The sequence below is a fragment of the Stegodyphus dumicola genome, chromosome 8 (genome assembly GCF_044657685.1).
Source record: "Stegodyphus dumicola isolate Sdum_Otavi_A_Nest chromosome 8, ASM4465768v1".
In the NCBI taxonomy this organism is placed as follows: domain Eukaryota; kingdom Metazoa; phylum Arthropoda; class Arachnida; order Araneae; family Eresidae; genus Stegodyphus; species Stegodyphus dumicola.
The window spans coordinates 149,676,271-149,693,681 of record NC_140775.1 but is presented as its reverse complement, the minus strand read 5'-3'; the positions used below and the strand labels follow the sequence as shown (position 1 = coordinate 149,693,681).

Below are 17,411 nucleotides of genomic sequence, written 5' to 3'. Positions count from 1 at the left end.
GTAATTCATTTCAAAGCATAAAAGAAAGCTTATTTTTTATTTTACACAGCAACAGCATTTTCATGCAGTCAAGTTTTTTTAACTGCTAGTTATTATACATAATACTTAATTTTAAACCCATTCTTATTAGAAAGCATAACTAAGAAACTTCTTTTTAAAGCACCACAGTGATTGCAAAGAATGTCGTTAAATTTACAAAAGTACTGAAGATATATTGAACAGCATTATAACAAGAAAGTACTGTACAAAATATGTAAATTTAGCATAACTTCTTTTTTAATATTTGCATAGTTTCCTCCAAATGAACCTTAATGGGAAGTTATCTTGCGAAAATTTAAAAGTATAAAAATGGCCTCTATTTAAGATGTAACTGCATTTATAATTATTTTGTAATTGCGAATAGATTATATTATTGCAATTAGATTATGCACTTACAACATAATTGCATAAAGTAATGAAATTAAGAGTTCACAGATACAATGTAATATAATTACAATGCAATTACCTAAATTGTAATTATAATCACTTATTTCATACCACAATATTATTACAATCACAATGTAATTTAAATTGGGTACTATATTTGCATACCCTCCACTCAAAAGGAGGTACTGATAAGCCTGGAAGTTATTATCAACAAAAAGCCTGTTCAGGACAGTTTGATGACAATTTCCACCGGGCGAAAAGTACATTCTTAAGCCCAGGCAAATCATGACAATAAAAATCATTTAGTCTTATGATTCACTATATTTTAAACCCTAAATTTGAATTCTGCACCAAATTATTTACCTATATTTTAACATACTTTATGAATTATTAGAAGCGATATGGCAAATATCTTCTAAAAATAACTGTAAAATATTTGTATCCATTAATTGATTCAGATACACACTTTTATTATTTAAGTATATCAAAATAACAGTTTCATGTTCCTGAAATACAAAAATTATGGAAAAAGTTAAAGTAATATTCTTAGAAGCATATGATATTAGTCACCAGATGCAAAATTATAGTTAATTTTTTGCCCTAAATACAATTTTATTACACAGTAGTCAAATGTGTAACTTAATAACATGTTATATAAAAAATTAATGATAATAAGTTTATCAGAAATGAATTAATTCTGCAAATAAACTTTCTGCACTTGAAAATTTTCTACACCTGAGGGGAGGGAGAGATCTAGTAAAATTAGATTTATTATAACTTCAGTTGGACCAAACACCTTCTCTCTATATATATGCATCACTAAAGAAATAAATAAAATTATCATGCTTAAAAAACAGATATACCATACCAGTTTTTTTCCCCCTTGTTACACTTTACATTGAGAAATAACAAACCGTACAACACCGAAAAATACTATCCTTGAAATTTTGTTTAAATGAAGAAACACACACCATCTTTTTATTTAAGCATTACACTTCAAAAACAGATACACATACCAATTTATTTTCACTAGCCTTTATACTGATAACATGCCATATAAAAATGAAAAGAATTATCCTTGAAATTTAGATAAAATGAAGTAACACAATGGGAAAATTTATGCACACGGACATCTTTTTTCTATTGCATGTTGTCTGACATGATCCACAAGTGCCTAAAAATTTACCCAAAGAAACGCATTTCAATATTAACAAAAAATTGTTTACAGATTAAAATTCATTCATTTCATACCAGTATTATAAAGATCATGCATGAAACAAATCTGCTTTCCCATACTTTTAAGTAAAACTTTTATACTGGAAAATAGACTATATTTCTATAATTAGAAACAAGAAAATACTAATTTGAATGTTCTGCATTCATTTCTAAATCTTTACTCCATTGCCAAATTGTATAATACTGTGATTATAAATAAACTTGCACAATCCTTGCAATTATTGAAGTCAGATTATATATATTTTGTCTCACACTATTCAATTTATTCTATTGACTTCAGATGTCAATGTCAAAATTCTGGAAGTTATTTTAACCAAGAAACAGCAGTGGGCACCGTGCATAAACAACTCATCTAACTTTTTAACAATAGTGATTATAAAATAAAGAAAAAATTATATATCATTCCAACGATATTGCAACTATAGTATAATGTTACATATATCTTTAGCAAACATTGAGATTTTATCTTGACTTTCCAAATTATTATTTATTTTTTAATAAATTTCAATATGCTAATGATTTTCATGTTACATTAGTATAAATTCCACAATTAGCACAGGAAAACAAAATCCGCGCTTTATATTAGAAGAGAAATTTCTTTTCCATATTCAAAACATCTACATTGGCGATGTTTGGCGACGGGTACATTAACCCTAGACTAATTTAATTATAGCTATTATTACAGAAATTAGCAGATACTCAGGTTATTGTACACAAGAATTTCACTTTACTTGCACATTATAAACATCAGAGAAGATATAAACTCTAAATGAAGGCGTAATTAACATTATACTTACTAAGCAAAGTTCAGCGCCTGGACCAGGTTTCCAATTGTCTCTTCGGCAATTATTTACCCATATTTTTCTTCTTTCTTCATTTTTAGGAAATTTTACCAATGTATGACCTTTCCGTGAATGATTTGAACAATTAATAGCTGTACATCCGCCCATTTTACACAAAAAAAAACACAAAAAATTGTTGCACCTTAACCACTCAGCCGCCATTAAATCTCCCACTTGGGAGCGCGAATGCCTGATGATTCAGCCTGGTTTATAGGAGCCTTACTTAAGGGCTTTGTAAGTGTTGACAGACGTGAACTGATAACGCTGGCGTCTGTTTCGAGTTGATACACAAAGGAAACCACAAGCAATGGCAATTTCAAGTATTTTTTAATGCTTTAAACTGATGAAAAATTAAGATTTATTGATTTAACGGCACTTATTTATAGAAATTTGATTTAGTTTAGAAGAAAGAAAAGTACTTATCTTAAAATTCCAGGCTTTTGGAGTACATCCTTACATTGTCCGCTGTTTTATTCTCGTCAACATCGGAGCCGAAATTCATTGGATTGATATAGGTTTTGTAGGGGAAAAATAAACATTTTTCAAAGAAATTTAATTGATAATCACCAAGAGGAAAGGAAATATTTTCACTTTTTTACGGAGCGCAGCGATCGTGCTGCCGCTTGCCTCGGTGATCACACAGCCCTCTTCTTTAAGCAAAAGATTTCTTTTCTGTATTTTTAGAAGTTACGGTTATAATTTTTAACTCATGCATTCAATATTTTCAATCGTTTGGTAATGATCGTTTTCAATCGTTTGGTATCTTAATAATACATTTGTCAGAGATAATTCGTTTCGTTAAATGCTAACACTACCACATACCACACAAAAGTAGATTTGTAATCAAAAAAATCTCGCGTAGAACATTATAAACATACCATTTCAACTCAGTTAAAACTTCATTTAAGTTTTCTTTAAATACGAAGCTATAGCATACTTATATAACTTGTTTTTAAGGAAAGGCGTAACCAATATTACGTCATAAAAAGGCGTGTCCAAGCATAAGAGAAGTAAACACAGCATCGACTGACGCAGCCTATTCTGCGATTTAGCCCTAAATTCATGCCTATATCCAAACTGATGTTCCTTAATAATATTATTGGGATATTATTGTCTTCAGCGAATTTAGTGAGCCTATTGATGACTAATCTTTCAAACAACTTGCCAACACTGTACGGAAGAAAAAACATTTTTATTTCCAGGACGCGAGACTGTGTATCGGAAATTCTAAAGATATTTATGGTTGCAGTACGAAGAACATGATACTTGATAAATAAAGGTAACTCACGAAACGTTAAAAAAGACGGCGTTATGTAAAATCTTAAAGCTTTCACAATTTTTTCGCTTAAGTGTTTTCAAATTTATTTTAAGATGTGGGCTATATTTATAAATCTTCTTCAGTTTAAAATTTGTGAGTTTGGGAAAGTATAAGTTGGCTTGGTTTGTGTCTTGGCTACGGAAACAATTTAAAGTTCAATGTTTGGCAATAACAAAAGTTTGTACGCGACGCTAAATGTAGACTTGATCCTTACTTCGGAAAATGAGGCCTGCAGTATTTAAAAACATAAAATGACAGTAAATGTGGAAATTATCTCAAACCAGAGATATATATTTCTGACTTTGATTGGTGCAAAAACAATGACTAGATTGTCCACAATCCCACAATGACTAGATTGGCAAGCTTTCTCTCAGTTTGATTTTGAATTCTTGGAAAAATTTCTGTGTTTGCTGATTTTATAATTTGTTTTAGTGTAGGATTTACTTTTTAGAGTTTGTGCAGTTAAGTTGTGAAATTAGCAGGCTGTTTGTCTTTTATACATAAACAGAAAAAGTTGTTTAATTTTAACCAACTATTGTAATTTATGCAATGAGGAGTTAGAGAATGTTTTCATTTTACATTGAAAGTTTCAAATAATTTGATAATTTTCGTTCCGTATGTTAATTGTGAATTACTTTAATAGTAACTAATAGTCTGAATATGTTTTCTGTTTGCCGAATTTATGTTAGATCAGCGGACTCTTTGTGCCAGTATTTTAAAATAATAACATCATATGTACATACAAAATGTGAAGTAAAGTCTAGTGACTTAGGATGTAATGAGCCAAAGCTACGGCACTGCTATCGAAACCTCTTTCCATGGAAGAATATTGGAGAGTTTTCAGAACATTTAGCTTCATCAATTGTGTACAATAAAGGTAATTATGTTTATTTGTTAAATTCAAATAATCCTTATAGATATCTTTGGTCAGTTTTAGAGCTGAAAAGAGATATATGTTTTAAGTTATTTGAACATAGGAAAGCACATGAGAATTATGTGTTAAGGTAAGAGATGTCTTTGTGAAGAATTTTCGGTTGATCTTTACATTATGGTAACTTGGTGATTTTTTGGCGAAAATTTGGCGACCAACCCTCTATTTTTTTTTCCGCCGCCATTTTGTCTTCATGAAGTAAAGACAAGTTTTTTTTTCTTTTTATCTACTGAACACTTCTTCCAACAATCTACTAGCTGAATTACACTTATGATAGAAATTTTATGTAACAAAACTGCTTAATCATGACAAATATTCACTGCAAAATTGGGAAAAAGTGCACAATACCATACTCCTTACGCGTTTTTTCAAAATAACACATACACATAAACCATGTATACGTTGACTTATTTTTACTTAAAAAAACATCCCAGAATTGCACAAAAATGGCATTGCGCACACTGTTCACTATATCCATGTACACTGCTTTTTTCTCATAAATTAGAAAAATTTCACGAAAATACATGACAATTTTTTGAATCTTTAAACCCGGTAAAAAGAACATGTATGAAATTACCTGATCGCGAAAAAGTATATACCCTTTCCAAATATGAACATTTCCACGTATAAAATAAATAAAATATCCAAAAACTTTTACCTCTCTATTATCTATTGTATTATAAACGTCACCAACGAATTCATACCGCAAACATAACAAATACTTAGTGTCAAATATTTAAATTAGGTTGATCTTTACATTATGGTAACTTGGCGTTTTTTTTGGCGACCAACTCTCCTACAGCAACCCTCTATTTTTTTTTCCCGCAGCCATTTTGTCTTCACAAAGTAAAGACATGTTTCTTTTCTTTTTATCTACTGAACACTTCTTCCAACAATCTACTAGCCGAATTACACTTATGCTAGAAATTTTATCTAACAAAACTGCTTAATCATGACAAATATTCACTGCAAAATTGGGAAAAAGTGCACAATATCATACTCCTTACGCGTTTTTCAAAATAACACATACACGTAAACCACGTACACGCCGACTTATTTTTACTTAAAAAAACATCCCAGAACTGCACAAAAATGGCATTGCGCACACTCTTCACTATATCCATGTACACTGCTTTTTTCTCATAAATTAGAAAAATTTCACGAAAATACATGACAATTTTCTCAATCTTTAAACCCGGTAAAAAGAACATATATGAAATTACCTGATCGCGAAAAAGTAATGAACATTTCCACATATAAAATAAATAAAATATCCAAAAACTTTTACCTCTAAATCATCTATTACATTATACATGTCACTAACGAATTCATACCGCAACCATTACAAATACTTATTGTCAGATATTTAAATTATTTCCATGCACGTTTACTTCAACTAAAACATATACCAAATTCCTACAAACATAAAATTGACAAAATAACTATCATTTAATTAAAATATAATTAAATTCAAAAACACTACTTAAAATATAAATGAGCACATACATTAAATTAATACATACATAAATACCCATTTTGAATTCACTTTAGTTACGGCCGTGGGATCCAAAAATTCACGAACACTGTTTCACACAACACAGAATAAAGCCAAATACAAAATTTCCAGATTTTTTCCCGATTTCCCCCCTTTTCCGATTAAAGAACCGTAATTCGTCCATTAATATCACATGACATATCCCATGATCTCTCATTTCCCTCACACAAAATAATGCATAATCGGAACTGAGTACTGCTCACATTATTACCAAAGTGCCAGGTAGTAACCTTTATCGCCTCCAAAATGTCGTCAAACTACCAGTTACCATATTGTAAAGATCAACCTTAAATTATTTCCATGCATGTTTACTTCAACTAAAACGTATACCAAATCCCTACAAACATAAAATTCACAAAATAACTATCATTTAATTAAAATATCACTAAACCATGTACACGTTGACTTATTTTTACTTAAAAAAACATCCCAGAATTGCACAAAAATGGCATTGCGCACACTCTTCACTATATCCATGTACACTGCTTTTTTCTCATAAATTAGAAAAAATTCACGAAAATGCATAACGATTTCCTGAATCTTTAAACCCGGTAAAAAGAACATATACGAAATTACCTGACCGCGAAAAAGTGTATACCCATTCCAAATATGAACATTTCCCCATATAAAATAAATAAAATATCCAAAAACTTTTACCTCTACATTATCATTTAATTAAAATATAACTTTTACCTCTACATAACTTTTACCTCTACATATTAATATTACAAACGTCACTAACTAATTCATACCGCAAACATTACAAATGGTTACAAATACTTAGTGTCAAATATTTAAATTATTTCCATGCACGTTTACGCAAATTACTTTACTTCCACCTTACATTTAGAACAATGCATAAAAATAATATCCTCAAATAATTAAAAATACTAACTTTATCAGGATCAATTGTTCCGTCTTACCTTCTTCGGGAACATGCAAGGACCTGACCCGGAACAGAGAGCTTACTAAAGCTATGTTCAGAACTGTGGGAAGTAGACAGGATACACAAGAAGGGTATACAAAACCCTTTATTTTTCTCTATTTACAATAACTTCCGTCCTTCGGAATACACAGACCCACTACTTGGGGTCTAACGTAAAAATATAAAAATAGAACTAAACTCTAATTTAACTTTAAAATAATAAATGTGGAAGATTGGCCTTATATTAACAGGAAGCGTATGTAGTACAGAGAACTGTGAACACTACAATACGTTTAAAAATTATCAAGAGGATTAAAACCTCTGGCCTGGACGGCAACCAGCAACTGAGTAAACTTCTAAGGTAAGCGGCCTGCTTCGACTCACTGCTTCCTCTCTCTCGCTTGGCAAAAAGCCACAACTTAAATACTTGGCGTACGCCAGACAAACTTTGCATAAATACTTTAAAGCTTATAATTCTGGCCGGAAGTAGAAAATAAGAAGTGATAGTAAAGATTTAAAATAAAATAAACGTTAGTAAAACTTAAGATCCTTACATACTTCCCGCCAGAGTTAATTAGTTTGAAACTGAGGTCTAAAACGACCTTGTTGAAAACTTTTAGCTCTAGAAAACGCGAGGCGAATCTTTTACAAACATTTTTCGCTAGAAACTAGAAATTTAAAAGAAAGAAATTTGTTTTTACAATAGCAGCTCCCAGGACACAATTTTTTCATCTGTACTGCATCTAAACAGGAGCTTTTATTCAAATCTGGTTCCTTCCAGAGATCTGGAAGGAAAACTAGTTTAATGAAATGTTACACAATGAAATGGCAAGTAACATGTATAATTATATTTCTCTTAACATTCTTATTTCATTCATGACTATTTTAATTATCTCTCCCCGTGCTCTCTGACATGTGTTGTAAAAGAACACCAAACACGAATGTGTTTATGTCTATGTGTTCAACACTTCCTCCTACAATCAAAACACTAACGTGTTAAAATTCAACATACCAAGACCTCGTAACACACCCTAATTTCAACTCTAAACCCTGAGGTACTATTCTGAAAGTGGCTAACTCTGAAGTGTAGCATCAGAGAGCCTAACTACATCGTTCAACCTTTAACACATATTCACCATGATTTAGTCTTTTTACAGTCACACGAATAAAAAAAATCTTAACATTACTTTCACTTTTACCATATCACGGTATTTCTTAACATTTAAAATAACAGTTCACATTGTATATAAGAACATATTAACATGCCGTTAATTTTACACATTTGAAAACATACATCAGTAGTACATTGTTAACTTCTATTCTTTTCAAAGCAAGTGCCAATTCTTTCTACATTGAAATAATACATTTCAAAAAGTCTTTCAGACTAAAACTTCTTTCTTGCCAGAATGTTTTAAATAATATTTATACAATAACTTTTTACAATATTTAAATCTTTACACAACGCTATTATACATCAACTTTAGTTTTACGCGCGAGTAATTTGAAAAACATAATACCAAAATCGGTAACAACTCATTTCTCGCCCTTTTGGCGATAAAGGTAGACCTCGCATGAGGTAAAACTTCTTGAAATCTGCCACTTGCAGTAAGAATGAAAGATTAACTTAAGTTTGCAAAGTAACATAAAATTTTACTTATCTTTGTGATATTCGGACATTCTTTTCTGGGCCCAGTCCTTAAAAGTAGTGCAGATAGTTGTTTGATTTATCCTCCTTCTTGTACGGGCTCGCCCTTCAGTGCCTTCCTCTAGATGCTTTCTTTTTTCTCCAGTTTGGTCACCCTTGAATACCTTCTTTTTCGCTTCTGCCTATGGTCTTGGTCGTTTGATGGCAGCTGGTCTTGGCGGAACCGGGAAACTTCTTTCGTGTTCCTGCTTGGACCTCGTTGCTGGCCGTTCAAATTTTCCTTGTAACTTTTCCTCCGCCGCTGATGGCCCTTCCGCAGTTCGGCGACATTTGCTGCGGAGAGTCCTGTCGGATGAGATCTTCCGTTTTAGAGACGAGTTATAGTTGCCGTCATTTCTCCTGGTTCTCTTTGCATACGTCGTCCTTCTCACTTCTTCATTCTGGGGGTGTTCGTGAACTCTCTTTTCTGGACGGTGGAACGGCTTCTTTTTCTTGCTACCTTCAATTTTTCCACGGGGAAACTTTCTTTTCACTTGCTCCTGCCTCTTAATGGCTTGCCCTTGTACTTGTCGTTTTTCCACCTCTGGAGCTTGTGCCTGCGGTGTCTGCCGGGCCGGATCCTGCAAAAGATCTGAAAATATTTGCATTTTATTACGATGATCAAGGGTTTGATTTGATCAATGTTTGCGGAGCAGGTTTCACCATTTCTGGCTTTTAACACTACTACAGCGTGAGTTATTTTTTCTATGACAGATGGTCCTTCAAATCGTGGAAAAAATTTGGCAGTTTTATCTTCTGGTGCTGAAGAAAGTGAATGCTTAATTTTTAAAACTTCGTGCCCTACTTTATAAGTTACTCCCCGTCATTTCAAATCATAATAGAGCTTCTGTTTTCTTTGTGCTACTTCCGTATTCTTTTTTGCTTCTTTTATTAGTTTTTCTATATCACCCATTTTAAATTCTGGGGCTCTTTGTTGCACATAAAATAATTTATCTAACGGCGTTATAATCTTTCTGCCTAAAATCCCTCAGGGGGCTCACTTTTGTGAGTACGGGTGTGGCAATCCCGAGGTACCCTAGCCCTTCAGGGGATCATCTTCTTGGTGAGACGGGTGTCACGATCCTGGAGCCCCAGTGATCTATCCTCTTTTCCGTCTCCTCTCCTCTTGGCTGGATCTTTTTCCCTTCCCTTCTCCCTTGTGGTTTCTCTCTACGGAGTTTGGGGCTCGTCACGAGAGGCTGGAACAGACCTTGTTTCTAGTTTTCAAGTGGGGAGAAAACTGCCCACGTGTTTGCCGTGCGTGGAGACCCGTGTCGCTGGAAAGGAGGGTCCTGGTAGTTGAGGGGCGAGGTACTGTCCCCAACACACTGCTTTGGCCTCTGCTTCAGCTAAACGGGAGGCACCTTAGTCGTCCTCACAGGTGTCAATCGGCTGGTCACTAGTCCTTGTGTCAGTGGCTTGGGGTCAAGCTCTCGGGAGTACCTGCTTTCGGGAAAGCCGACTGTGGGGCTTCAGTTTGCGTATAGGTCCGGCTAGCCCTAACACAGGAATCTGTGTTCCCTTGTTGGGCTCCGTGGTGGGCGGGGCCGTCGGACCCGAATCTTTATTCTTTCACTATGGCTTCTCATATTTACTTAATAAAAGATTTCGAGGTAACTCCAGTCACTCAAGTCAATCCTGTCACTCAAGTCACTCAAATCACTCCTGTCACTCAACCTAGTTCTGAAACTTCTACTCCTAAACCAGTCACTCAACCTAGTTCTGAAACATCTACTGTTAAACCAGTCATTCAACCTATTTCTGAAACGTCTACTGCTAAACCACTCACTCAACCACTCACTCAACCTCTCACTCAACCTACTTCTGAAAAGTCTACTGCAAAAAAATTACGTACAGATACAAATGAAAAAAATCATAACAATATTCCCCGTTTCCTAGTCATCTCTAGTCCTTCTGGCGAAATGCATAAGATGTCTCCTTTCGTAATAAACAAATACATCCAGTCCTGTATTGGTGAGCCGAGAAATATAAAGCGTCTCCGCTCCGGAGACCTGCTTATTGATACAACCTCAGCCACCCAGTCTGCTTCTTTACTTCAGATAACTAAACTTGGGCAAGCGAATGTGACTGTAACACCACATAAGTCACTCAACTATTGTCGGGGTGTAATCTCAGAATTCGACCTTCTGTATGTTTCTGAAGAAGAGATCGCTTCTGAGCTCTCCGAACAAAATGTCTGCGGTGTAAGGCGGATCAAGATGCGTAAAGAAGGTAAGTTGATAGACACGAAACACGTGATCCTTACCTTCAACACGCCTGATCTGCCTAAGAATATTAAGGCCGGATATCTAAATATTCCTGTAAGACCTTATATTCCAAACCCTATGCGATGTTTCCAATGCCAGCGTTTCGGCCATTCTAAGACGTCTTGTCGTGGCAGCCTTACATGCGCCCGATGCTCACAGATTGGCCACGATTCTGAAAATTGTACGGCTGCGCCTCTTTGTATAAATTGCAAGGGTGAGCACCCAGCATTTTCACGCCTCTGCCCAAAATGGAAATTGGAAAAAGAAGTGCAGACTGCAAAGTTTACGAGGAACATCTCATATGCCGAAGCCAGAAGATTAGTCCAGAGCACACAGCTTCGACCAAATACATCATACGCCAGTGCTGTAAAATCATCTCGTACAGTCGCCACCCAAACATCAATAGGCACACAGACCCTAGCAAATAAAACCCATCCGTCTACATCCAACAAGCAAAAAGAAAATGCAACCCATATAGTACAAAAGAAAGAAACAGTTATTCAAAGTAAGCCCAAAACTTCTACACATAAAATATCCAATAAAAATAGAAGTCACAGCAATAGCTCTTTTGATGAGATGATTTCTGAATCTGCGGATTCAGACTTTATGGAAGTAGAAGAGGGTTTAGAAGTTCCCAGGCATCTACTTCCACGAAAAACAAAAGAACAGCACAGAAAAAACAAAAACCATTCATAATGGCCACCCTTATGTCATGGAACTGTCGCGGTTTCCACCGAAATTTCCTTGACATCAAATCTATAATAAATGTGTATCATCCTGTGTGCTTAGCAATACAGGAAACAAATTTGAAACCTGAACACCATGCAAAACTTCGGAGGTTTTCTTTCGTCAGGAAGGATAACATTGCAGGTGAGCGTGCCAGTGGAGGTGTAGGTCTCCTCTCCTTCATTTGTACTTCCTTTGACGACATCCCTCCAAGTTGTTGCTACTCAAATAAATTTTGATATTATTGTTTCATTTGTTTCTTTGTATTTGCCTCCAAATGAGCACATTTATCAGCAAGATTTAAATAATCTAATAGAGCAGCTGCCTGAGCCTTTTATCATAATAGGAGATTTTAATGGCCATAGTCCACTCTGGGGAAGTAAAGATACAAATTGCCGAGGAAGACAAATAGAGCAGATGATCGAAGATCATAGCCTTTGTCTCCTAAATAATGGGCAAGATACGTACTTCCATGAGCCTTCAAGGACATTCCACGCTCTCGATCTTGCCATCTGTTCACCATCTCTGTTGCCATTTTGCACTTTTAGTGTCGGAAATGACCTGTACAACAGCGATCATTATCCTATTTTTGTGTCTCTTGCACGAAGAGGAGCAAACCCCGTGTCGAGAGTCCCTCGTTTTATCCTGGACAGGGCAGACTGGGAACTCTTCTCTTCCGTTGCAGAGCTGACAGAGGAAATGGTAGAAGGTGTGCATATCGATGACGCTGTTGAAGCTGTTACTAATACTATTATTCAGGCAGCTATGCTTTCGATTCCTAGAACATCAGGAAAAACACTAAAATATTCGAAACCATGGTGGAATCGCGACTGTCATGAAGCACTGAAAAAACAGAAAAAAGCATGGGGTATTTTTCGTAGATATCCTACTCTGCGAAACCTCATAGCTTTTAAAAGAGCCAAAGCAAATGCACGGAAAGTAAGAAGGCAGAGCCAGAGGGATTCCTGGATTTCATATGTGTCCTCAATAACATCCTCTACGCCTAGTAAGCGGGTTTGGGAAAGAGTTCGAAAAGCATGCGGAATGTACAAAGACCACTCACTTTCCTTTCTGGAAAAAGATGGCCGAGTGATTAGCTCCATAGAAGAAATTGCAAATACAATTGGTGAGACATTTGCTGCCGTTTCTTCCAGCCAAAATTACTCACCTGCATTTCTTTCTATCAAGCAACGCTCTGAGAAAAATCCCATCGCTTTCAACTCTTCCAACTTTGAGCCGTACAATAGAGACTTTACTATGGTTGAACTAAAGAGAGCTTTGTTGCAGACACATAGGTCTTGTCCGGGTCTGGATGGCGTGTATTATGAAATGCTAAAGCATCTGTCCTGTAAGTCACTGAGTGCCCTTCTCACACTTTACAATAGAGTGTGGAAGGAGCGTACATTTCCCAGTGCATGGAGGAGAGCTATTGTCATTCCTATTGCGAAGCCAGGGAAAGACCCGAGGAATCCCTCGAACTATCGGCCAATTGCCCTTACCAGCTGTGTTTGCAAACTGTTTGAAAAGATGGTAAACAGCCGCCTAGTCTACTTCTTGGAAAAGAATGATATTATATCGCCTTATCAGAGTGGTTTTCGAAAGGGAAGAACAACTGTAGATAACATGCTCCTCTTAGAGACATCTATTCGAAAAGCATTTGTAAGAAGAAGCCACCTTGTCTCGATATTCTTCGACATTGAAAAAGCTTATGATAAGGCATGGAGATACGGTATACTCCGGGATCTTCACGAGAGTGGCTTGCGCGGCAACCTACCAATTTTCATTCAAAATTTCTTGAACACTAGAACTTTTCAAGTAAGAATTGGCTCTGTTTTTTCGGATGTTTTTGAACAGGAAGAGGGTGTGCCTCAAGGCTGTGTGCTCAGTGTAACCCTGTTTAGTTTAAAAATAAATTCTGTACTAAAAGAACTTCCTCCCACCATCTTGGGATCTCTATATGTTGATGATCTGCAGATTAGCTGTCGAGGAGCAGACATGAGATATGTAGAGAGGCAACTGCAGATGGCTCTGATTAAGATCCAAGAATGGTCAGACAAACAGGGATTTACATTTTCGAAACAGAAAACTGTCTGCGTGCACTTTTGTAGGAAGCGAGGTCTCCATCCTGAACCTGAGTTATACTTGAATGGTACAATTATTCCAGTTGCGCCTGAAGTAAAATTTTTAGGAGTGACGTTCGACCGAAAATTGACTTTCCTTTCTCATGTTTTAAACCTGAGAAAGAAGTGTCTAAAAACACTAAATATTTTAAAAGTGTTGGCGAACACCTCCTGGGGTGCAGAGCGTTGCTCCATGCTTCGCATTTACAGAGCGCTTATCCGCTCTAAACTGGACTATGGCTCAGTTGTTTATGGATCCGCTCGCTCATCTGTTTTGTTAAAACTGGATCCTGTTCACCATCAAGGTCTGCGGATTTGTTCAGGAGCTTTCAGGACTTCTCCTGTGCAGAGCCTATATGTTGACTGTAACGAACCATCACTTCATCTGAGGCGTGAGCAATCGTCCCTTTTGCAATATTTTAATACTCTATCTCAACCTGAACATCCCAATAAGCTGTGCTTACTTGATAATGAGTGTAACACATTATTTGAAACACGTCCATCCTGTGTTCCTACTTTCCCTTTAAGAGTTCGCCCTGTCATTGAGGAACTCTCCCTCTCTGATATGCACCCCCAAGCAGTACAGAATTTTGAAATTTCACCTTGGGAAAATTCACGGATCCAGCTTCTTGATGTTTTTAAACATCACGTAAAGGCGAGCACTAACGAGATCGTTTACAGACAACTTTTCGCTGAGCACAGGCACAAATATAGCAGTTATTATCCGATAAACACAGATGGATCAAAGTCAAATGATCATGTCGGGATGGCTTTTGTATTTGAAAATTACATAGAGGGCAGATGCCTGCACCATGCTTTCTCTGTCCTAACATCTGAACTAACTGCAATATATTATGCTCTTTTGTACATCCCAAAGCTCTGCCACAAAAAGTTCATAGTTTACACAGACTCGTATAGTGCTCTTAAATCCTTGGAAACTTTTCCCAACGCTCAGAATCCTGTGGTAGTGGATGTTCTCAAAATTCATAGAAATTTAATGATACGAGGATATGAAATCCTGTACTGCTGGGTTCCCGGGCATACGGGAATAAAGGGAAACGAGCTTGCAGACATCGCGGCAAAATCTGCTGTCGAACTGTCCAGTCGCCTTATCCCTTTTAGAGACATCTGCTGTGTCATCAAGGGAAAGATACGAAAAAAATGGCAGCAAATTTGGGATGTTCAGCATCACAACAAGTTGAGAAACATCAAACCTAGAATTGAGCATTGGGATTTTGCTGGAAATCGTAAAGAGGACGTTCTTTTGACTCGACTCAGAATTGGTCATACCAGAGTCACACATAGCTATCTTCTTAAAGCTGAAAATGAGCCTGTTTGTTTTAATTGTAATGTTTGTTTATCTGTTCGTCATATTTTAATTGAGTGTCAATGTTTTAATAGTCTTCGCCAGAAATATTTTAATAGCTGTGACTTACCTCTCGACCGTTTAATCGGAAGAGAGGTCAATTCTAATTTATTTTATTATTTAAAAGAGATTGGCTTTTATTACCAAATGTAATTTGTTTTGAAGACTGTGTCTTGAATGTTAATATGTGCTTTTAACTTGTTTTTATATGACTTCATCCTCTGGATTTGGTACATTTATCTACTTGTTTTTATTTATTGAATTTTAATGTCATCAATTGTAATCATCTCATCTTTTGTTTGGCGCGTCATAATCATCTCTGGTTTTTGCGCCATAATCACTCACTCACTCACTCACTTTCTGCCTAAAAATAACTCAGCAGGAGTTTTGCCCGTTGTATCATGTTTTGCGGTCCTAAGGGCGAAAGCAAATTCATTGACATAGTTATCCCAGCTTTTATGAAAATTTTTAACATAACTACGGATAATTTTCACTATATTTCTATTGACCCGTTCCGCTATATTTGATTGCGGCCGATACGGGACCATTTTTAAATGACGTATGCCCAGTTTTTGGTACATGTCTTCAAATATATTACTTACAAATTGAGGACCATTATCCGATATAACTTTTAGCGGCGCCTCGTATTTTAAAATATATTTATTTAAAATAGAATCAGTAACTAATTTCGCGGAGGCTTGTTTTAAGGGAACAATTTTGGTCCATTTACTAAAATGATCAACCATAACAAGGAGATAGCGACTTTTATTTAACTGACTTTTTGGGAAGGGGCCCAATAAATCGATGCCAATTATTTCATTTGGAAATTCGGATTTAATACTATTTAGAAACCCGGCCATGGTTATTCTTCTTCGTTGGGCGCCACTATCAGGATCAATTGTTCCGTCTTACCTTCTTCGGGAACATGCAAGGACCTGACCCGGAACAGAGAGCTTACTAAAGCTATGTTCAAAACTGTGGGAAGTAGACAGGATACACAAGAAGGGTATACAAAACCCTTTATTTTTCTCTATTTACAATAACTTCCGTCCTTCGGAATACACAGACCCGCTACTTGGGGTCTAACGTAAAAATATAAAAATAGAACTAAACTCTAATTTAACTTTAAAATAATAAACGTGGAAGATTGGCCTTATATTAACAGGAAGCGTATGTAGTACAGAGAACTGTGAACACTACAATACGTTTAAAAATTATCAAGAGGATTAAAACCTCTGGCCTGGAAGGCAAACAGCAACTGCGTAACTTCTAAGGTAAGCGGCCTGCTTTGACTCACTGCTTCCTCTCTCTCGCTTGGCAAAAGCCACAACTTAAATACTTGGCGTTCGCCAGACAAACTTTTCACAAATACTTTAAAGCTTATAATTCTGGCCGGAAGTAGAAAATAAGAAGTGATAGTAAAGATTTAAAATAAAATAAACGTTAGTAAAACTTAAGATCCTTACAACTTACCTAATCTTCTTCAGAATCTTGATTACGTGTCCGATAAACTTTTCTTATTTCTGTTTCAGGATCTTTAAAATCATACTTATAGTTCACAGCAAGGTACCAGGTAAAATATATAACTTAATAAAACATCTTTACTTCTATCTCGCATAACCTTAAAGAAACACTTATTACTACCCCTTTCAATCCAACTAAATACCCATTTCGAATTCACTTTAGTTAGGGCCATGGGATCCAAAAATTAACGAACACTGTTTCACACAACACAGAATAAAGCCAAATACAAAATTTCCAGATTTTTTCCCGATTTCCCCCCTTTTCCGATTAAAGAACCGTAATTCGTCCATTAATATCACATGACATATCCCATGATCTCTCATTTCCCTCACACAAAATAATGCGTAATCGGAACTGAGTACTGCTCACATTATTACCAAAGTCCCAGGTAGTAACCTTTATCGCCTCCAAAATGTCATCAAACTACCAGTTACCATATTCTAAAGATCAGCCAAATTTTTTAAAGGCATCTCGTGCATGGGCAGAGCCAG

At 35.8% G+C, this 17,411-nt stretch overlaps 1 protein-coding gene across 1 annotated transcript in view; it reads left to right on the top strand.

Moving 5' to 3' along the window:
- The first annotated feature begins 3,996 nt into the window (after positions 1–3,996).
- Positions 3,997–17,411, top strand: part of LOC118204468 (mitochondrial mRNA pseudouridine synthase RPUSD3-like) — a 47,890-nt gene continuing 34,475 nt past the window's right edge. Inside the window, exon 1 of the mRNA XM_085822564.1 lies at positions 3,997–4,699. Coding sequence (XP_085678690.1) covers positions 4,483–4,699 — 217 coding nt within the window. The 5' untranslated portion in view covers positions 3,997–4,482. The remainder of the gene's footprint in view (positions 4,700–17,411) is intronic.